The sequence below is a fragment of the Ascaphus truei genome, chromosome 11, assembly GCF_040206685.1.
Source record: "Ascaphus truei isolate aAscTru1 chromosome 11, aAscTru1.hap1, whole genome shotgun sequence".
NCBI classification, from domain to species: Eukaryota; Metazoa; Chordata; class Amphibia; order Anura; family Ascaphidae; genus Ascaphus; species Ascaphus truei.
In genome coordinates this window covers 57,415,493-57,438,668 of record NC_134493.1, presented here as the reverse complement: position 1 = coordinate 57,438,668, position 23,176 = coordinate 57,415,493, and the positions used below count along the sequence as shown (strand labels likewise).

Sequence of the window (23,176 nt, the reverse complement as noted above, 5' to 3'; positions counted from 1 at the left end):
AATTTATCCCTGATGAAGAAGCAGTATTGAGCTTTGAAACGCGTTGGATTATATTTATTGTTTTATATCCCTATGTGGTATCTTTTATTGGTTCTATTTAGTCATTTTGTGTATTTGGGACACTTTTGAGCAGCGTTTGTGTACTCGTGCAGCCCCTGGTTCATCTGTTTGGGCCTGCCCCGTATCTAGCTGCGTCCCTGCGAGTGACGTCATCACCGCGCGCTCAGAAGGACTGACTCCTATTGCCGAGTGCTGTTGGAGCTGACTGCGTTTGGGACATTTGCTCTGTGCACCCCCCGTGGACAGGACTACATCCACGTGAAACAAACTGGCCAGTGTGCTAAGCGTGGTTTGTGGAGCCAGACGACCCAGGCTGAATCTTCTCTCCAAACATCAGACGATCCGGTTGCAGGGTGCTGACATCACGCCAGATGCAGATGAATGTGAGCTTCAGCAAGTATCCGGTTACCTGAGTGACAACCTCCAAGTCTCCCACTTCACTGTGTGGTAACATCACGTGTTGTTACACGTCAATGCATATGATCTTTAATCTAAATGTACGCAGAATACTTACCATTTTACTTAAACACTGTTTTTGACATACTTCACGATTTGTGCTTTGCGCTTTTTTTCTTGTCTTTATCTCCAGTTTATGAGAGTGCTGAGCCACTCTCTTCCTAAGAGCTGCATTCGCATACACCACGTTCCTGTATAGTATATATTTATCACTTCCACAGTAGGGTTGTGCCTAACATTTTCACTTGGTTTAATTTCACAATATTTATTAGGAACTTATTTATCATTATCACTATAAGACATTGTCTTTCACACGGTTGAGTTGTTTTGGGGTTGCGCACTTTTATATTTTGTATATTCACCTGAGCATGTTGCCTGAGTGATAATTACAGTATGGTAAATGCATGTCTGTGATTGGCCCGTGTAAAGACTGTACGTAGCACCCTGTCAGTCGGTGACATGTTTTGGGGTCCCCGATCTCTGCTCCATACAGCACAGTAATCATTACTAGCACCAAGGAAAGGGAATTTTAGCAAATGTCAGGGGGACATTATTTAGGGGCTTCCCCATGAACGCCGCCTCTGACCCCTTTATAAGGAAGGGGTGGAAGAAAAAGACATTGCTTAATTGATGATTAAATTAACCAGATTACAACATGTTACCGGATTACTGCACATTTCACCATGTAACATGTATGTATTGCAATGAACAGAAACCGTACCTAGAGCATCGAGTATTGTCCTCTGAGTATGAAAGGTTTGGATACTGCATTTTAAAGCTACTAGTGGTAGTGATAGTAGTGGCAGTAATAGTAATGGTAGTAATAGTAGTGGTAGAAATAGTAGTGGTAGTAATAGTACTACCAGTAATTACTGTAAACTCTATGGGTTGGCATAAACATTCTGCTAAAAGTCCGTCAGATCCCCTCATTTCACGGCTCTGATAACACAGAACCTGCTCTGAGAGATAAGAGGTGACGCTTAAGGGACTCACACAACAAAGCAGTGTGCGGCAGTCAGCACCCACTGGGGGGCGATCAGGGACCCTCCACATAAATGAGAATCCTTATACTTCAGGCTGATCTGCCAGGGCCACTCTCCTTCCACAGCATCCGTACCCCCAATTATCCGACTGGTGTCCACCGGGGTGCCACACACTTCAGGGGGGACTGAGGGAGTCACTAAGGGAGAAACTATAAGAGGGTGAAAGAGAAAGAGACATTACTCTCTTGCAGATGAAAGAGTTTGAAAGGCAATTAAGGTCAATACAGGTCTCATAACTGTGTGCAATACACAGACCAATATCTACCTGCCAATCTATACAAACATGCACAGATATATCCATCTATCCATCCATCAATCTAGATATATAAAGGCTCCATTGTGAAGCTGAAACGTCGAGCCACACACACACACACACACACGTCAAATACACGTGTAAGTACAATGTCACTGGAGACCAGGTACTTTTTACACCATTTATAGATTACCGGGATCATTCATTAGGCAGAACAAGATAGTATAAACAAATTGTGTATATTTTGGTAAACCCACGTACAAGAAGAAGAAATACACATGGAACAGTTAAAATCACACTTACTGGGGGTCTGGGGTAAAAATCTAGTCTTTCCAAGGTGCAGGGCGCCCGCTTGGATGAGCTTACCCTGACCGGGATATACCCCCGGTTCTCCTGGTTCTCTTTTCGGCTTCAATTCCTAGCCGCGACCCCTCCATTCGATTTTGAGAACTTGGGTGCAAAAGACAGGACTTGGTCTCTGCGAGGCAAACTTTTCAGGCTTCAAAACGAAGCCAATCGCTCTGCTATTTCAAACAGAGCAACTTTGAAAAGCCCGCCCTAGCTTCATCGACTCACTGATTGGTTGGCTTGGATCGAGTGGCTCCCTCTCTTGGTCAGCACCTTACATACACTCCGCTGGGCTATTCCCAGAACAGAGGGGGGAAGGAGCAGCCAATCAATCAGAGACTCACATTTTCCCAGCTCCTTGACGCATTGGGTGTTGTAAGGGCACTCTCACCACTTTTGGATCGCCCGAATCATCCAGCCAACTGGTCCTTAGATATGTTCTCCACTCCAGCAGCCTTGATCCTCATGGCTGTCGGCGCCGGAACGTCCGCGTCTGCGCGCGCTGCAGCACGGTGACTCGCTGGAGTCAGACGTCCTGGTTACTGGCTTATGGCTCCTCAAAGGGTCAGAAAACCCTACGCGCTTTGCCTTTCTTGTATTCCGGCTTCCTCAGGGGTTGTTGATTTCTGACCCTCCATAGAGTTATTTATAGGCAGAAATGTGCAATCGTAAAAAGTCCAATTGCGAAAAAAGCGCCAAATAATCTCGGAGCTCTGCTCCAATTGCATCACACTGTGTAACCTCATAAGGTGCCTACCAAATAATAACAATTTAAAGGCAAACTCTACTCAGAGTTGCACTACAATCTTTTAATAATACAATGTAACACTTCGCAGAATAAAATCTAAAACACATTTAAACTAAAAAACATAATTACTACCTAACATTGCACAATTTAAAGAACAATATAATGAATTTCACTAAAAAAGACATTTCAAATATTAGAAACGTTGATAATTAGCATAAAGACATATATACATGTCGACAAATGCATTAAATATGTGATGCAAATGATGCCAAACAACAAGACTCTACAATGTTAATAAAAATATGTACTATAAAAACATAAATTAATAAATGATGTTGATAATCAGAACCCTTAATACAAATTTGAACATTTAATTAAAATGTAAATAATTATGTAAAAACAGGATAATGATATAATGTTAACTATTAAAACCCGATACATGATAGAAATGATCAAATAATAGCCATTGTATAAAAATGTAAATGGAGAATAAATGGATATCAAACAGTATTACAAAAAATACCACATGGGATAAAATACTTTAAATTAACTTAAAAAAAGAGCTGAGTCCGAAATCTACATTTCCAACGGTAAAAAACGTATCTTATGTAATCAACAGACCCAAAATATAGGTAGCAAAACATTCACAGCTGCTGATCCCACTGCTGGTACCAAAAGGTGAGGTACAGGCTATCTTTGAACAGAGCCATCTCTGAATATATACACTATAAAATATATCTTTTGGCCTTCCGTATCATCTCTATGCTGATGACGCCTAAATCTACCTCTCCTCCCCTGACCTCTCCCCATGTCTCATGTCCCGTGCCACCAGGTCTCTCTCTGCAATCTCCTCCTGGGTGTCCCACCGTTACCTAAAGCTTAACATGTCCAAAACATAATTAATATTCTTTACCCCTTCCACTATCATCAATACAGCAAGACTCTTCCTCACTATCAATAATACAATACCATCATTTCATCAACACACCAAACCCGCTGCCTTGGGGTCATTTTCAACTGTCCTCTCCTCCACTCCTCATATTTAAGTCCTTACTAAGTCTTGCCACCTCCACCTCTGAAATATTGCCAGGATACACCCTTACCTCACTCTTGATGAAACTAAAATCCTAATTCACTCACTCATCCTGTCCCACCTTGACTACTGCAACCTTCTAGTTGTCATTCCCTTTATCCACATCTCCCAACTCCAATCTATCCAAAGTGCGGCTGCCAGACTCATCTACCTCACTCACCACTCACGCCACTTCTGCTGCTCCACTACGCAAACCCCTATACTCACTTCCCATATCTTCTAGAATCAAATTGAAAACCCTACTTCTGACTTATAAAACTCTCAAGGATGCTTCCCCCCCTACATCTCAGCCCTCACCCCCGAATATATCCCAAAACGCCCACTATGCTCTGCCCATGACATCTTCCGCTCCTCCTGCCTTATCACCTCCTCTCACTCCCTCCTACAAGACTTCTCCTGTGCTGCCCCCTCTCTCTGGGATTCCCCACCACACACCATCAGACTCTCCCCCAGCTTTCAGGCATTTACAAACTCCGTGAAAATGCAAAGTTTTAAGAAATCCTATTTTTCATACCCCTAATATCCACCTCCCGCCCATCCAATCCTATTGGGACTAGCTGTGCAACTGGACCAAACTCCCCGCTATCGAACACCTATTAATAACCACACCCCCAAACCTTAATGGCATCAGTTGGCAGCTGGACCAGACCCCATTCTGAGAAATACTCCGTCCCACAATAAGCAGCCACTTTACCTTTGAAACATTGCCCCTTATCCCCTGTAGAGTGTAAGCTCTCAGGAGCAGGGCCCTTATTACCTTCTGCATCTGTTTGTGTGTCATTATGTAATTGATGGCACTCTGTACCCCCGCTGCACCGCACGGCCCAATATGTTGGCACTTTACAAATAAACGATAATATGTGGTCACAGGCTTGGAATACTTTTGCCAAACAATTTGACTAAATGACCCTTACTTTTTGAGAAGACAGGCAGATAAGTATTTAGCTTGGCAAGTTGCATGTTGCATTTGGAGCTGTGTGTCTTTTGTTGTATACATTAGGTCCCATTCCCAGCAGCCCTCCTTATAACTGTACTAGCTGAGAGACCCGGCGTTGCCCGCGAGTCGAGCTGTGTGCGTTTGTACATTTCTATTGTTAAACAATTGTTTGGAGGTTAGTGACCCCTCTTCCCTGGTTTTAAGCTCACCCATCCCACCTTTTAATAGCAGGTCCTGTTACACACCTGTGAGTGACCTGTCTATTGAGACATTTCTCCCTCCATTAGAGAGGTTAAGAGAGCGTTTGCAGGTAGTGTTAGGACCTGTATAAATGGGATGGGTTACAGGCTGGGAATACTTGGGACAAATCATTTAACTAAATGACCCTTACTTATAAAAAGAGAAACAGATAAGTATTTAGCTATATAACTTGTCCTGTTGGATGTAACAGTGGGGCTTTGTCTTTTGTGATATACACAAGGTCACAAACCCAGTGGCACTTCTTTTGACACAAATATTTATGATGTGGCGGGTTTGGGTTCTGAGCTTCCTGTGTATGTGTGTGTATTTGCGCGTGTGTGTATGTGTAAGCAATGTGTGTGCGTGCATTTCACTACAGCCTGGATTGAACCTTATTGATCAAATCCTCACAAATCGTGGCATTACTATTAAATGACTAGAAAAAGGATGGTGTAAATAGCGCTAACAAATAATACTATTAAATGACATTCCCATTTTTTGGTGTATTGGCTCATAACATTTGTGTTAGGGATGCAAAACATGTACTGTATATACTGGACATGCAATCCCACCATTATCAGCTGGTGAAGAAGCCCCCAAGTAACGATGCTTTATCAAAAGCCGTGAATATCTAAATCAGAGGGTAAGTATGACCCCGGGACTTGGGAAAAGGAGGGGGAATTTTTGTTTATGCTCAAGTTTAAGAAAATTGGAAATCGTTTTTAAAAAAAATACACATTTTGGGCCCTGGAAATCAATAGAGAGATTTCACATAAACGTCTTTGGTTTTACTTAAGCAATTCAAAGGGAGGTTTTTTTAAGGGAATCAGGGCACTTTTACCTGTTTCCGTGATTGCAACAATCTTAAAAGGATCAAATTTCATTTCCCCATAGTTTTTTTAAATAATTGTTGTTGATCCTCTGTGACCTTCTTACAAACTTTTTCTTGCTTTCTGCATGGATGGGGTCTTTTCATCAACTGACGCCAGCAGCAAGAATATTAGGTTAAATTTAGGCGATTAACACCATTTAAAAAAATTATGTATTCTTATTGGTTTTTAGCTTCCATGTAAATGTTAGAATATAAGCGTAAGTTGTTTTTTTTTCTTCCTCATTTTAGTTCTTGAGTTCTAAAGTAATTATGAAACCATCATTATCCACAGAAAAACACAAAGTATGGGATATACAGTACTAGTTTCAGATTTAAAATATGAATAAAGTACAATAAATAGCATGAAACATTTACAATTGCATTAAATATATTGTCATTTAATTACAATTCCTTTATATGCTTCCGACATTTTTTTAAAAATATTTTACGTGGAAGGTGTTAAAAAATAATAATAATCGTGATCACCCCATGACGTCTGATTATCTTACTGGAGATTGTCCAGGAAATGAGGCTTGACAATACGCTTGAGCCATTTTTATACTGGGCAGATGAGAAAACATGAAGCAATTATACTCACCAAGAGGAAAAAGTAGAAGCAGTACCAGCGTCCTGTATCCCATCCTTATCTATCCTAGAACTGAGCAAGCCAATCTTTCGCCCAACAAGGAGATCAAGTGGTGTTACTGAACTCTCTCTGAGCATCCATAGATGTCTTTCGAGTGGATGGAGTGTCACCTCCCATCGGGCAGAGCACGGGAGTTCAGAGCAGTCGGCAGAATGTGGACAGACCTTCTCTCCTCTGTTTTATGGGAACTCAGGACCACATAGAGCACCGTACAATCTTTTCCTCTGGGGAGAGAGATTGAGTGTTGACAGAAGGAAGGTTGAGGGATACCAAGCGTGAAGGCTGCAGATATTTTGAGGTTGGGCATGGTTTCCTGCTAACATTTATCTCTTTTGCCCTGAAAGTCCCCCTTTCTATGTAAACTAAAACAAGGAAGTCAATTTACAGCATGTTGAAAACCAGCTTGCAAGGTTCCATACCATCTTATACAGTTGCATAGAGTTCTACCGAGTTTGACAGAAGACTACTTTACGGCTCTGCAGGATTCCACTGAGCGCTGCACAGAGCTCTGCTGTGTTTGGTGACATTAGAATAGACAGCTGTGGAGTTCAGTAGAATTCTATAACATTCACTAATGTTTCATAGAGTTGCATTGAACACAAGAGTTCATTTTAGGCAATATGGACATTGATTGCAAACAAGGACCACTTGGTACACCCAGGGCCGCCCACAGATTCAGGGTTCAGGACTAGAAAAGTTAAAACCGGGCACTCCACACACACCGTGTCGGCAGTCTTGCAAGCACCCCCTTTTCAAACCTTGCGAGCTTACTTCTCTATTTCCCACCTTTCCCATGTATTTCTCCCCCCCCTTCCTCACTCACTCCCATCCTCATTCCCTCTCTAGCACCCCTCTCTCCTCTCGCTCTCATCCACCATCAATTACCCCACTTTCACTCAATCCTGCTTCCTCAATCTCCCCCTCCTCAAACTCATTCCCTCCTCCCTGCCACACACACAATCTCAGCCATAATTACCCCAGCAAATACATACAAACTCCCACCCCTCAAATACATGCAAAACCTCCATCACCCCCCAAATACAAAAAACCCCACCCCAAATACATACAACCCCCTTACCCCATAAATACATTAAAAAAACAAATACATACAAAAAAAAACCCAAATACATAGAACCGCCCCACATTTTTTAAAAAAAACACCCCTCAAATACATACAAGCCCCCCTAAGTACGTACAACACCCACCTCACCCCCCAAATACAGACAAAAATACCTACAGACTCACCTACCTTGGGTATGGTCTCAGGCCTCAGGTGCCACGGCTCTCCCTAGCTGTGTGAGCCTCAGAGAGAGGCCCTGTTTGGGACAGTGAGGGAGGCCCATATCTGGGGAGAGCCAGGGCCACGTGGCTGGACAAAGCACTTGGGCCCGACCTCTGACCTCTGGCAGGGCCCAACTTCTTTGCCCAGCTGCCATTCCTCTAGTTGCAGCCAGATCCAGCTCTCCCTAGCTGTGAGCCTCCCTCACTGATTGTCCCACACTGAGCTTCTGACGCCGGCACGTGCCGGGCCTCTCTGACATCAGCGCGCACCGGGAGCAAGCCGGCACGGATCGACGTCAGAGGCTCGGCATGGGAAAGAAGTTAAGCCTGGCCAGAGGTTGGGCCCAACTGCCGGGCCCTCCCGCAGCCACGTGCCTGGGACACTTGTTGTGTCTCTTCCCCCGCTGTCGGTGGCCCTGGTTACACCCAGTCCACCTATTTTCTTAGTTATGTGTGTATGTATAGCTTTGTTTATATAGTGCCATTAATGTACATAGCACTCACAGCAGTAATACACGTGACATAATATCAATAAGTAGAGCTTACAATCTAATTGGTAAGTAGGAAAAACGTACAGTAGGAGGGTGTTATGGTGTGTCTGTAAGGGGACAATGCCGATGTATGGGGTGTAAAGTGTCAGCCACAAAGCTACTCATATGCTTCGTTAAGGTGGTGTGTTTTAAGATGGGTCTAAAAGGTGGATAAAGAGGGTGCTAGTTTGTGTTTATGCATAACACTATCCCTATGCACCAGCTGTATTCCTACTAATTATCTAGTATATTATTCGATTTTTGGAGAGCGGACAACCATAAGTTAAATTATATAAAGAAGGTGCTAGTCGGGTATTGAGGGGAAGGGCATTCCAGAGGTGTGGGGCAGTCAGTGGGAAAGGTTTAACAGAGGGCTTTAGATCCAAAAGAGGTAGACAGAAGACATCCTTGAGCAGAACACAAGAGTCGGGATGGTGTATCGAGAGAAATTAGGGCTGAGGTGTAAGGAGGGACTGTGACGGAGGGGGCTGCCCCAGCCCCCCTTCCAGACCCCAGACCCTCGTTCCCAAAACCCAGCACCTCCCTCAGCCCTCTCCCTGCGCTGGCAATGAGTTTTCGCACCAGGGAGAGTTCTTGGTTGTGAATCTGGCTTTCTGATTGGCCTGCTGCAAGCCCCACCCCCTCGTCTTCCGATTGATTGGCCCTGGAACAGGGCTATGAGGTCAGCCTGCTGTAGAGTCCCCTGACTGGCCCCATTCCCCTAGCAACAAGTCCCTGATTGGTGCAGTAAACTCATAGTTTCTATGGAGCCAGCACAGCCTGTGAGGGGAGACTCACTGGGGAAAGACAGTCGGCTGCTGTGAGCTCTTTTTGGAGTACGTTGGTCAGTGCAGTTACCTCACTGCCCTGCACCATTCCAAAGACTTTATTCCCGCTCCCTGGGTGAAACGAACCCCTTGTACGTTTCAATAACAAACTGTTTCCTTTCTCACACCCTCCCAGTTTATTTACTGATGTTGGCTGTATGTTATTTTTTGTGTACTGTACCCCCTAGATTAAACATTTGTTCAATCGCTCTATTGCCGTGACCGAGTGTGAGCCCACAGGGGTTTGTGTAACTTTTGAACCACTGTGGATGGTGATATGTGCTCAGATGCTGCCCACTAGGGAGTTTAGGCTGGGGTTGTTTAATTGGGGTCAGTGACTCACAAAGTGGGTGGGCAGTATCCCAGGTATAGGAGCGTGGCTCTTGGGGTGGGCCCCTAGTGGTTCTGGGTGGTAACTACCCTTCTAGCAGTGCAAGGCCAGGGATAGCAGGGGATGTTTTGGGGCACCATTTTGCCCAAGCCTGAGCAGGGGTACCTTGCGGTCAGTAGGACCACGGCACATTCCCAGCAGCAGAGTCTGAGTAAACTCAGTATACGGGTGACCCGCTGTGTTGGTGTCAGGATCCGTGATTCGCTCTGCACTTACCACAACCCGTGATCAGGCCGCCCGCTCCTTCCGTCATCCGTGACGCTTCTCTTCCTTCTCCTGGGACCAGCTGCCATACAAGGGGCTCGCGCGGATGTAAATACCATCCTCTCTGGTCCTGCCTTCAGAATCCACCCACGCGTCGATGTCATCAGCGCGGAGTGCGCGCACCCGATCAGAGCGTGCACAAGCCGCATCATCTATCCTCTTCAGGGATCCTCCCCACACCTGTCTCTTGCACCGTCAGCATATCACGATCAATCTTACTGTCGCGCCTCCTCCTGTCTGCTACCTCATTGGTACCTGTGTCCTATATATGCTCAGCTGGCCCACTGGCAAATCGGCTGAGAATAAACCTTTGTATATGCCAAGTGTTCACTGCTACCCTTGCCTCCAGTCTTGTCTTGCACTCTGGTTCCTTGTTCCTGTTTCTGACCTCGGCAAGTATCTCTGACTATCCTTACCTCTACAATACCGACCCGGCTACTACCATCAATCTGCACTAGATGTGTCCACGCGGCTGAAGTTTGGTGTCTATATCAATCCCCACCTTGGCCCCGCGATAACACCTTGTTTGTGGTGAGCACATAGTTACAGTTGGGTGGAGACGATTTGGCGCTACGGCGTCACCAGACCTCTTCGTGACGACCGTTCATCACAGGGACAGAAGAGTGTATAGCCTTAAAAGTGACGAGAATTGAGTGTGTGATACAGGATTTGAGAGGAAGTCAGGAGAGGGATTTCAGCAGGATTTAGGAGAGCAGAGTTGTTCTAGCAGCAACGTTTAGGATAGATTGTAGGGGAGACAGGTGAGAGGCAGGAAGGCCAGACAGTAGGTTACAGTAATTGAGACGTGAGAGAATGAGGGCCTGTGTCAGAGTTTTAGCAGTGGCGCAACAGAGAAAGGGCCTATCTTTGTAATATTGCATTGGGAAAAATGACAGGTTTAAGTTAAATTTTGAATGTGAGAGGAAATTGCGAGAGAGGACGTAATAGGGCAATGTTTGGGAGGAAATATGAGAAGCTCCGTTTCTTACATGTTAAGTTTGAGTCGGCCGAGGGCCATCTAAGATGATATAGTGGAGACATTCAGACACTGGTCTGTATAGCAGGTGTTAAGTACATTTGTGTGTCATCAGAGGTGATATTTGAACCCAAGAAATGTAATTAGGTCACCTAGAGTGTGTGTAAAGAGAAAATAGAAGAGGTCCCAGGACAGAGCCCACAGAGAGATCGATAGAGGTGGTGTTGGCAAAAGAGACATTGAAGCCATGAAGCCTTAGACCTCATATGCTTCCTGACATGTTTTTGTCTTTCCACAATTAGGATGCCCATTTATTTCCTAGCATTTCTCTTACTACAAAAGACGCTTCCTTCCTGCCTCATTTAAATATCTTCGATGTACAGTAATTAGAAGAGAAGATAATACCCCCTTTTCCCGAATGTCTTTGAAGCTGGACATGTTGATGTTCTCTAGACTTCCCTGCTATATTTTAGTATGTAAACCATGTCTCATTTTAATAGCTCTTCTTTACACAGCCTTTATTTTGTTGATGTCCTTATGGAGATCTGGACTCCAGAACTGAACACAGTGTTCTGGGTAAGAACTTATCAATGATCTGTAAGGAGAAGGGGCAGATGGTACATACCTGCCAGCCTAGGCGATTCCTTGGAGTGGCCCTCCTCCTGCAGCGTCGTGGCACCATGTGACATCACATTGTCATGGAGACACCCCACTCAACACTAACCCCCCTCTCATCACTCACCCCAACACACACACAATCTCTTATCTATGTCTGTCTGGCATTTCCTTCCCCCAGCTCCCTCTTCTTGTCGAGTGGAAGTTGGATCCAGGCAACGACAGGAACAGGCAGGCAGTCAAGGAGTTTGGGGATCTGCCGCTGCTGGCGAGGCGCAGCACTGGCCCACCACCCACCTCACCATCTCCGCCCATTGTAAGGAGTCAACATTACCACCTTTTTCTGCTGCTTATACCTTTCCAAAAAACAAGCTTATATCCTGCTTGCGTTCCACATTGCATTCGTACTTTGCTCGCCTTCTTTGAGTTCATCGCAAATATTGGCTCCCAGGTTCTGTTCCTCTGTAGTAGTTGGCATTTTAGTCCTGAGTTCTGCCCCTGAATTTTTGTGGATTGGGTCAAATGCAAATGCCCAATATTTCACTTGCTGGTATAAAGTTGTACTTGTTGAGACCATCCCACTCATTGACCCTTATTCTATAAGAGAGAATTTCAATTGGCCTTTCCGTGTGTTAATGCCAGATCAGCGATATCCCATGTGACGGTAGGGGGTAGCTGGCCTTCATAAATAAAGGTGAAGCCCGGCTGGCTGCCCCTACAACCATGTGCCAAGGGCTGAAGTGTCAGCTCTTGGGTCTAGTAATGCACTCTGATATGTTTCCCTGTATTTCTGTTCCCATTTTACTGTCTCCTGAAAGCTCCATATCTAGGCATGCCATGTGTAGTCAGGCCCTCTGTTAGGAGATAGCTACAGAACAGGGACTTTGGGAACGGGAGTTTAAGGGTGGATACTGCGGGGACTAGACTTAAAAAGTGTATTAAATGTTGCTGACCGGAGTAACCGGTAGTACTGGTATGTTACCCGCAAATCGCGTATCATTTGCAGAGACCTGTCTGTAGATGAAGACAGGGGGAAGTCCCATGCAAAGTAGAGGGAAAACCTGACCTGTTTTTACCTGTTCCCCTTGCCCCAGAAACATAAAATTTTAAGAATGTAAGTTTTAGGTGGGATTTTTGGGTCAAAATGCATTTGTCTTGTTTGCAGGAGTTCGGGGGACAACGCTACGGGACTACCGGTAATTCTCCCCGACGTGAAAGCATGATTTGAGGGTACGCAGGGTGAATTACACCAGGGCTACAGTGTCCCCCAGAATCATGGTTTTCGATCCCAAGTATCCCAGACCCATTTCCCTCACAGGTATAAAGTTCCCCAAGACATATACTTTATTAGAACATGTTTTATAATGTTTTGTGCATACTGTGTAAATGACTATGCACTCAGCCCAGGCATCCACATAGGTGCCAGGATGTCTGCATAAGTATCGGAGTTCAAAGGAGGGAGGAAGTCCAGAGGTGACAAAAACGTTTGGTGGGCGAGGATGGGCGATTTGCCAGGTCTAGAGAACCAAGGGCACCAAGTGGGGACACCTTTTGCGTCTGCCAGACCTGGTGGAGCCTGCCCAGCGGGTGTAATTTGGGTTAGCTGGGGTAAAGAGTCAGCTTGTAGGTGAGTTTCCCATTGGCCATTCCATATTTTCCGTCCACCCGGCTTTTCGAGCCAACTTGGCACACCTCCTCCTCTGACATCAGCCAAGAGACGAGCCTGTTTCTATTGGCTAGTGGGAGGGAATTCCCACGCTCTGATTGGTCGCTCCTCCTACTTGCATGCTGAAGATAGAACAGCGGAGGGTATGTAAGGAGATGGCCGAGGCAGAGAACCAGACCATCTTGTCTCGAGTCGGTGAAGAGCGGGCGGGCTTTTCAAAGTTACTCTGTAACAAATAGCAGAGCAGCCGGCTTCATTTCTGAAGCTAGGAAAGCCGGCCCAGCAGAGACTAAGTCAGACGCAAAGTCCAAGTTCTCAGAAATGAAAGTAGCGATCGTGGCTAAGGGTTTTAGCTGAAAAGAGGACCAGGAAGTCTGGGTGGATATCCCGGTCAGGGTAAGCCCCCCAAGCAGCCGCCCTGCACCTATTTGAGGCTAGTTTTCGACCCCAGACCCCCAGTAAGTGTGTATTCTCCTGTGTATTGTGTTCCATGTATTTCTGCGGATTGTATTAGATTATAGGCTAAAGCAGTAAAATTCAGGGCATTATTGAAAACCCTGCTCTCGGATTGGTTAAAATTCCGAGCATTATCCACAGTAATGCCCTGAATTTCAGCAGCTTGCAAAATGAAGTTTTCAATCTGTTTATTTCCAGCCAATCAGCTTTCAGAACAGCTGAGACAGGGCAGGGGATTGGTTTGAATTAAGTAAAAGCTCAGAGACATGGCAGGGGATTGGTCAAAAAGTATCAGCTACGGTTTGACTCCTCCCCCTCCCAAGCTGACTGAGATTTTCTGAGCAGATTCAGTTGAATTGGGGGGGGGGGGGGGGAGAGATACTGCATATAAGTAAGTGTGTTGTGTATAGAGGTTCAGTGTTGTGTGTGTGTGGGGGGGGGGGGGGTGGTGTAGAGGTGCTGTGTTGTGTTGTGTGTAAAGCTGGGGGGAGAGTGCAACGTTTAGTAAGTGGCTGCATTTTTTATTGTGGCTGCAGTGTGTGTGTGTTGTGCTGTTGTATGTGTAGCAGCAGTTTGTGTGAGTGTAGAGCTGATGTGTGTGTGTGTGTGTGTGTGTGTGTGTGTGTGTGTGTGTATAGAGCTACTGTGTGTGTATAGAGCTCCAGTGTGTGTGTGTGTGTCAGTAGCAGTGTTTATGGGTGTAGCATGTGTATGTGGCAGCAGAGTTTGTGTGTGTAGAGCTGCTGTGTGTGTAGAGCTGCTGTGTAGTGAGTGTAGAGAAGATGCTGTGTGTCTAGAGCTCTAGTGTGTGTGTAGAGGCACTGTGTTGTGTGTGTGGTGTGCTGTTTTGTGTGTGTGTGTGTAGCAGCAGTTTGTGTGTGAGCTGCTGTGTGTGTGTGTACACACAGAGGGGGCGGCAGTGTGTTGATATAGATATCTGCAGTGTATGAGTATATAGAGGTGGTTTCATGTATTTACCATTTTATTTTAATAAAAAAATCTATTTAACTATACAAAAGTGTCTATTATTTATGAAATAAGCCTACATTTAGCCTATAATAGTAATAATCCCCTCAGAAAAGGGCATTACTGGCCAATAACGCCCTGGCTGGGTTAAAGTCCCTCTGCGAACTCTTCCAGCCAGGGCATTATTGGCCAGTAATGCCCTGTTCTTCGGGTATTATTACTTAAATAAACCCAATTTTATTCCACTACTGTGTTCTGCCTAGTAAATGATCCTAGTTAAAAGGTGTTAAAAGACCTGTTCTCCCATGACATCCCAGTCTATAGAATAAGGACGCTTCACCTAAATCATTCGTTATTGTGTTCACCCCCGTTGCAGATCATCATGTCCTCTGCAAGAAGACCCACTTTTCCTACGAGTCCTTCCACAATCAATGTAAAAAAAACACATCTCTGCAGATTTCCATCCTAATGTATATGCATCTCCCCGATCTTTAATACCATGCTGCTGCACAGCCCTTTATAGATAATAAAGGTCAAGGCGAATAATACCCTCAAAATAATGAAGTCGACAAAGTTGATGAGTCAGTTTCGCTCAATACAAAAGTTTTGGTTTACCGGTACGGTATGTGGATATGACATTATAATATCACAGTGACCCACATGAAAATTTGTCCAGGAAATACTTTGTTTTATTTTTACTGGCACGAGGAGAACAGAAAGCAGTTAGACCTGTTCTCCTATTTTGAGGCATATTTTGTATACGACAGGGTAGGAATATATCTATATATATAAAACTCAAAATCTGTTTGTCTGTGGGTTTGTGTGCGCTCTCATTGGCTGTCAAGCTCTCCCATTGGCTGACTGCGGGGTGAGCCTTGGCCGTCATTGGCTCTCAATGCCTGACTACGGGGCGGGTTTTGGCTCTCATGGTCTCTGAGTGCAAGGCAGGGTGACGTTATTATATACACTCAGAGAGAGAGGGGAGATACATATATTATATACACACACACACACACAGAGAGCAGAGATACATATATTATATACACACACAGAGAGAGGGGACATTCATATATTACACACACACACACAGAGAGGGGAGATACATATATTATATACACACAGAGAGAGTGGAGATACCCCGCTGTGAAGGAGGGGGAAACCGGAGATGTGAAGGGGGGGGACCGGAGCTGTGAAGGGGGAGTGACAGAGCTGTGAACGGGGGGGGGGGGGGGTGAACGGAGCTGTGAAAGAGGGGGGGGGAGACCGGAGCTGTGAAGGGAGGGGGGGGCCACATTCATGTGCAGGGAGGGACCGGATTGCTGTGAACGGGGGGAGAAAGAGAGAGTGGGGCAGATAGGTGAATGAGGAGAGAGGGAGGGGGGGAGCAGAGAGAGACAGGGGGAAGTGGAGACAGAGGAGGGTGCGGGAAAATTACATCCCGGGCAACGCTGAGTATATCAGCTAATATATATATATATATATATATATATATATATATATATATATATATATATATATATATATAAAGAAAAAAAGAACCAGCGCTCGAATTGGAAAAGTGATAACTAATGAATAAATATACTAAACTAAAAATTAATGGAAATAATTTTAATGAATGCAATTGGACAACAAATTGAAAAAAACTAATAATGCATTTGACTATGGATAATAATGAAGCTCTAGTAGGGGTAACCTAACCCAAAAAGCAAAATACAAAAAAGAGAAAGAGCGCAACTATCCAAAAGTATGTTAGACAAATCTATTAAAAAATAGACAAATAGTGCCCCTAAGTTGATAAACGATGAGACAAATATAAAAGACATAAACAAATATATATATATGTATAGAACAATAAAAAACTAACGAATGCCTATCACAAAGCTGCAACTATATAGGAAAATGTGTTTCAAATGCAACCACACAATGGTAAAGGGATATATTGTATCAAGGGAGAATGTTCACATATAATGTGTATCAATGGTAGTCCAAAGACAAGAATCAAAACGGAGATTGTGAGGTTAAATCCAATGCTGTGTATTGGGGCTTAGGTTTGTTCTCACCCACTCGTAAACATACAGTAAAGAGTAACCACAAAATCCGTCAGCTGTGCCTCCTTCCTGGAGACCACAAGTATGCCGATCCGGATAATAGATGGTATTTGATGTGATCATTTCAGCTCAGACGAAATACCCCATGGAGAGGGGGAAGGTGGAAAGGGGGGGACTAAAGCCGCACAGCTGATCCCCGGTCCGTCAGCGTGCTCCGTCAGGGTTAATGCTCTTATTTTAAAACCTATCAGCTGCTCTAAGGACTTTCATACAACGAGCACTGAGCGACGGGAGAATTCTTTGTGAAAATCGGAGTCTGCTGGTTCATTCATTTACAAGCGAGCGGAGCTTAAGTGAGGTGGCCTTTTGCTATGCGAACAGAGTCAAAGGTAACCAGCTGTCTCTTCAAGAGGGAGTGCGTGGTCCTCGCGCTGCTACAGCACTCTGACAAACCGGGAATCAGCCGTGCGGCAATGTCCGCCTTCTCCATCGGGGATTGAGGAACCCGACGAAGGAAAGTTTTTCCGCGTTGTTCCCTGTTGGTACGTGCATCCTTTTGGACTCAGAAGGCTGCCGTAGCCCCCACGAGTTCTCCCTATTGCGGTCCTGCAGTCGGACGCGGAAGTAGGAAGTAAGTGCGACGGAGCGCTCCAGGCGGCTACAGGAGCTGGAGAGTTGTTTTATATGCAAGTTAACACTTACTATGTTATTTCAATAAATTGTTCACTTTTAATTCCGTTACCTTATGGCTCACAGAAGGCCTGAGGCGATAATGTGTTCGCTTCAGTGCAGCGCCTCCACCTGAGAGGGATCCCAACTTAGCAGGATAAACCCCTCACAGGAACATGTAAACAGTAATACCCACGCACGTAGATAAGAACAACCTTTACTGAACATATCTCACAGTACCCTGTAACACACAGTATATATATATATATATATATGTCACCGCATACAGTACACCAACGGAGAGTCCCCAAAGTACATTGGGTGCCAGGCACCAATAGCCTGATGTCCTTCTCCCAATGTCAGGCCCACCCAAATTGTTGTGAACCCTGTGAATTATTAGTGCACTTGGTTGAGGTACCTGCCAAGTACTTCAGTACGCAGTGTGACTGACTTAGGGATGGGGATCCGCTGATCCAGCGATGTCACTGCGTCGGGTGGTCTCCGGTAGAAGGGTCCCACTTTTAAGAGTCTCTGTGCGTAGGTGGTCGGGTCCCTGGCCACAGGCCGCAAATCATCGCGCAGCGTCTTCACTGATGTTCATCACTATCCGGCTACTGAGGAAATGTCCCTATCAGGGGACATTCCCTGAAGCAGCCACAACCTACATGTGAGTGGGGCCTATCTGACACTTAAGGTGGGGGTCTCTGGCCTAGTGCCTCTGACAGTCAGACCCTACCTTCGCCTACTATGTCCTGGCTCCGACTGGCATGGTCCCTGAAGCACGCCAAATGTATCTTTCTAGGTTGCCGATATCCTGGCAGCCCTTATTGGCTGTTGCACGCCATGTGGTCTTCGCCCCGGGGGCTGCTTGGGCTTGTAGTTCCCCTGCGGGGCTTTGGGTGTAATAGCCGCTGCTATACTAGCTCCTGCGCATGCACAAGGTGGAACAAGATGGCCGCTGCTACTCGGAATATCCTCTGTGCATGCTCGAGTGCTTCTGCGCATGAGCGGCCAATTCAACAAGGGGAGGGGAGCCCAGAGGGGGACCTGGCTACATATATATATATACAATAACTGGGGGGAAAGGGGAGAGAGGTAGAATAAACCCCACTCAGTCAATGGCATTACATATATATACACACACACACTTACCATGAGCAGCGCTCCCTGCAGGCCTGAAGTCACAGTGCAGCACACAGCTTCTCCTCTCTGACCTACCTCTCTTGTCCTCTGAGCATCTCCCCAAAGGGCTACAGCACCTGGCTCACTGAGCTAGTTGGAAGTGACAGATGAGGAGACAGCGGCTCAGTGAGTGAGGAAGGTAGAGGGAGGACTTAGTGAGTGGGGAAGGCAGAGGCAGCGGCTCAGTGAGTGGGGAAGGCAGAGGGAGCGGCTCAGTGAGTGGGGAAGATAGAGGGAGCGGCTCAGTGAGTGTGGAAGGCAGAGAGGGAGCGGCTTAGTGAGTGGGGAAGGTAGAGGGAGGGCTCAGTGAGTGAGGCAGACAGAGTGCGCCGCTCAGTGAGTGAGGCAGGCAGAGGCTCAGTGAGTGGGGAAGGCAGAGGGAGCGGCTCAGTGAGTGGGGAAGGTAGAGGGTGCTGCTTAGTGAGTGGGGAAGGTAGAGGGAGAGCTCAGTGAGTGAGGAAGGCTGAGGGAAGGCTCAATGAGTGAGGCAGGCAGAGGGCACCGCTTAGTGAGTGGGGAAGGCAGAGGCAGCAGCTCAGTGAGTGGGGAAGGTAGAGAGAGCGGCTCAGTGAGTGGGGAAGGCAGAGGGAGCGGCTCAGTGAGTGGGGAAGGTAGAGGGAGCGGCTCAGTGAGTGTGGAAGGCAGAGAGAGGGTGCTGCTCAGTGAGTGGGGAAGGTAGAGGGAGGGCTCAGTGAGTGAGGAAGGCTGAGGGAGGGCTCAATGAGTGAGGCAGGCAGAGGGCACCGCTCAGTGAGTGGGAAAGGCAGAGGCAGCGGCTCAGTGTGTGTGGAAGGCAGAGCGAGGGAGCGGCTCAGTGAGTGTGGAAGGCAGAGCGAGGGAGCGGCTCAGTGAGTGGGGAAGGTAGAGGGAGGGCTCAGTGAGTGGGGAAGGTAGAGGTAGCGGCTCAGTGAGTGGGGAAGGCAGAGGCTCAGTGAGTGTGGAAAGCAGAGAGGGAACGGCTCAGTGAGTGGGGAAGGTAGAGGGCGCCAGTGAGTGAGGCAGGCAGTGCCGCTCAGTGAGTGAGGAAGGCAGAGGCTCAGTGAGTGGGGAAGGTAGAGGGAGCAGCTCAGTGAGTGTGGAAGGCAGAGAGAGGGAGCGGCTCAGTGAGTGGGGAAGGTAGAGGGAGGGCTCAGTGAGTGAGGCAGGCAGAGGGTGCCGCTCAGTGAGTGGGGAAGGCCGAGGGAGGGCTCAGTGATTGGGGAAGGCAGCGGCTCAGTGAGTGGGGAAGGCAGAGGCAGCGGCTCAGTGAGTGAGGAAGGCTGGGGGAGGGCTCAGTGAGTGAGGAAGGTAGAGGGAGGGCTCAGTGAGTGAGGAAGGTAGAGGGAGGGCTCAGTGAGTGAGGAAGGCTGAGGGAGGGCTCAGTGAGTGAGGCAGGCAGAGGTCCCAGGATGGGGCCGCTCGGTTTAGGAGCCCAGTTGGCCGGCCTCCTCCCCCTCACCTCGAGGCATTCAACAGGGAGGGCTCAGTGAGTGAGGAAGGCAGAGGGAGCAGCTCCGTGAGTGAGGCAGACAGAGGTCCCAGGATGGGGGAGCCCAGTTGGCCGGCCTCCTCCCCTCACCTCGAGGCATTCAACATTTCCCGCGCGCGGCAACTGGGGAGGACGAGGGCGGAGTCGGGCGCGCGGGGGCGGAAGTTGTCCAAGCGCGCGCAGAGCTGAATGGCGTTTCAGTGGTACCACAAGCTGTGACAGGAAGCGGCTGTGACAGGAGACAGGAAGCGGCTGTGACCGGATGCGGCTGTGACCGGATGCTGCGGTAACATGATAAGGGGCTGAGTCAAAATAAAATTGGCCAATGCCACCAGAAGCTCTGTGTGAGGCTGCATCGGGTGTACTAGTTTTATACACTTTTAATGCATTATGCAGACTGTCTCTGGAATGACCTGAAGCCTGCACTCTGTCTCTGACAAGGAACAAACACATTTGGAAGAACTACAACTGCAGATATAAGCTACTCATGAGAGCTCATTCCCACTGTGTCTGTAACCCTACCACAATATTTGTGAGGAGCTCAAGTTTAAAACATATATAACAGTAGGACCACTTGGCTCACCGTGTCTGCCCATTCTCCTATCTGCACAAAATCTCAGGACCCTATTTCAGCGGTTCTCACCCGGGGGTATATTGTATGTATGTACCCCCAGTGTGGTACGTGAGATATATTTTATACATTGTCGAATGCGGGGCGAAAGAGCCTGAAAAAGTCTTGATAATTTGAAATTGCTGGGTTTTTACAGCTGTAAAACACGCATGCGCACGGAAACCAGATCTCTGCGATGTCTCCCTACTTCTGTTACCTCTCACTGCAGCAAACCGGTGCTGGTAATCCCATTGACCCACTCTGCTCGCTCCAGCACTATACCACGTCTCAATATGTCACCTGTACCTCACCCGGAAGCGGTTTCTCTCCATGCGCAGAGATTTCTCAAGGGCAATCACCTTTCATTTTGGAAAGTACCTATATTCAATTTTACATTATTACAAACCTGAGATGTACATTTCATTTTTTTCTTGACTTTGTTCTCATTTTCAAGTGTTGAATTCTTGCTTCGCCTATCGATTTATCATGTCAAAGATTTACACGAGCGGTATGGCTTTTTATTCATGCTTGTCTTTTGTATCATGCCAATTCCATGTAGCTTGTGCCCATTGATGGAGGGCACTGTATGTGAAGTCCCACTCTGAGACCAAGGTGACACGTAGAGTGATAAAGGTTCGGAACCGCTGCCCTATTTGATACTGGGCTTTCTTCCATATGTAGACGTGAAATTCAATCACTGCAGAGCAGGGGATACATCATGCCCTAAAACCCATTAAGGGGGCGTGGAGGCAGGTCGGGCCCTAGAAATATGTTTGGAACAGCTTTTTTTGTTCCACCACTTCTACCTGCCCGTGCATAAGGTTAGCCACCCCCCCTCCTTGAGAGCCAGGAGGATGTCATTCAGTACCAGCTATTTCTGCTGAGAAAGGAGTTGCTGTAGGATGTGAGAGATATATGTACCCTAGGCTGGACGCCAAACAGAACAAAGTGAAAAGCATCAATGAAATGTGAAATGAAAAATGGACATCTATATACCAATAATTAGGAAAAGAAGCACAGGAGTGCACCAAGGTAAGGAAAAATTGTAAATGTATTAAACAATAAGGCAATAAAATAACTTACATGTAAGTAAGAATAAATGAGTATCCAGGTCAGCGAAATGTTCAACAGATCGGCATCATCATCAGTCAGACGGGGGCAATTTCAGTTCCGTTTATGTGGAGATCCCGCGCGCTGGGACTCACTTTATGGCACTTGCTGCAGGAATCGCCTCCGCATGTATGCAGGTAGGGGCGTGGTATCCAAAGCTAATGCACATGTGTGGAAGGAAAGCCCCCTGTAGGCGTCTGTGGATGCCGGTTACGATGGAAAATCGTGACCGGAAGGGTACACAACGGTGTAAACTGGCCCCCAAAGATGGAATAGGGAAGCTAGTTGCACAGTTCACTCGCGACGCGTTTCGTATAGTAAATATACTTCATCAGGCGATATCTTGGGCACCGGCTCAGTGTAATTTGTCGCCTGATGAAGTATATTTACTATCACCAAGAAAGCAGTGGTGAGAGACCACACTGTGCCCCAACTAGCTTCCCTATTTTCTTGGTCATTCTGTTCGCCGGCGGGGTCTTCCACCGGAGTTCGTTTTTTGGAGTGAGGGGATACACTTCAAGCCATAGGAGCAGCAAGAGGAGGGAGAAGAATTAATTTCTGCAACACTAGGAAGCAAGAGCGCAGACTGAACTTTCTTTGATTACCAATAATTAGAGTAATCTATTACCGCAACGTTCTCTGGGTACATAGCAAAGTATAGTAGCACAATAGTTTCTTATGGTGTGCAGTGGAAAAAAGCTTCTTTTTATAACTGAAGCTACAGTAGACTCCAAGGTATACATTAATAAGTTACAAGCAGCTATCATCAAATTCTTCCACTTATGTTATATTAAATTATTTCACTATGTACTGTTATATTAAATTATTTCACTATGTACTGGCCATAGAAACTCTGTTAAAGAATGTGTGTCATTTGCAAAATATGACAGAGCAATTCCAGACAAACATAGTGTAGGAGTCAGCTCCTTGTGACCTTGGGCAAGTCACTATTTCCCTGTGCCTCAGGCACCAAAATCATAGAATTTTACTTCCTTTGAGTAGGGACTGCATCTGTAAAAATTCCTATGTGCTGCGTACTGTGATACATATAATCTGTGCTCCATGTAACTCCTCGCCAACTCCTCCTGCTGTCTCTCCCCAATGTGCAAGATGGAGAAGAAACGCAGACTGTGGTACATCTCATTATAATCTGTGCACCATGTAACTCCCCCTAACTCCTCCTACTGACTCTCCCCAAGGTGCGAGCTGGGGCAGAGACGCAGAATGTGATACATCTCATTATAATCTGTGCACCATGTAACTCCCCCCAACTCCTCCTACTGACTCTCCACAAGGTGCGAGCTGGGGCAGAGACGCAGAATGACATACTGTACATCTCATTATAATCTATGCACCATGTAATTCCTCCCAACTCCTCCTACTGACTCTCCCCAAGGTGCACGCTGGGGCAGAGACGCAGAA

The 23,176-nt window shown here is 46.5% G+C and overlaps 1 protein-coding gene across 1 annotated transcript in view; it reads right to left on the bottom strand.

Moving 5' to 3' along the window:
* Window positions 1-23,176, bottom strand: part of LOC142462891 (transmembrane protease serine 9-like) — an 83,678-nt gene that overhangs the window by 3,319 nt on the left and 57,183 nt on the right. Inside the window, exon 15 of the mRNA XM_075565105.1 lies at window positions 6,648-6,869. Within this exon, the coding sequence (XP_075421220.1) occupies window positions 6,648-6,869 (222 nt within the window). The remainder of the gene's footprint in view (window positions 1-6,647; window positions 6,870-23,176) is intronic.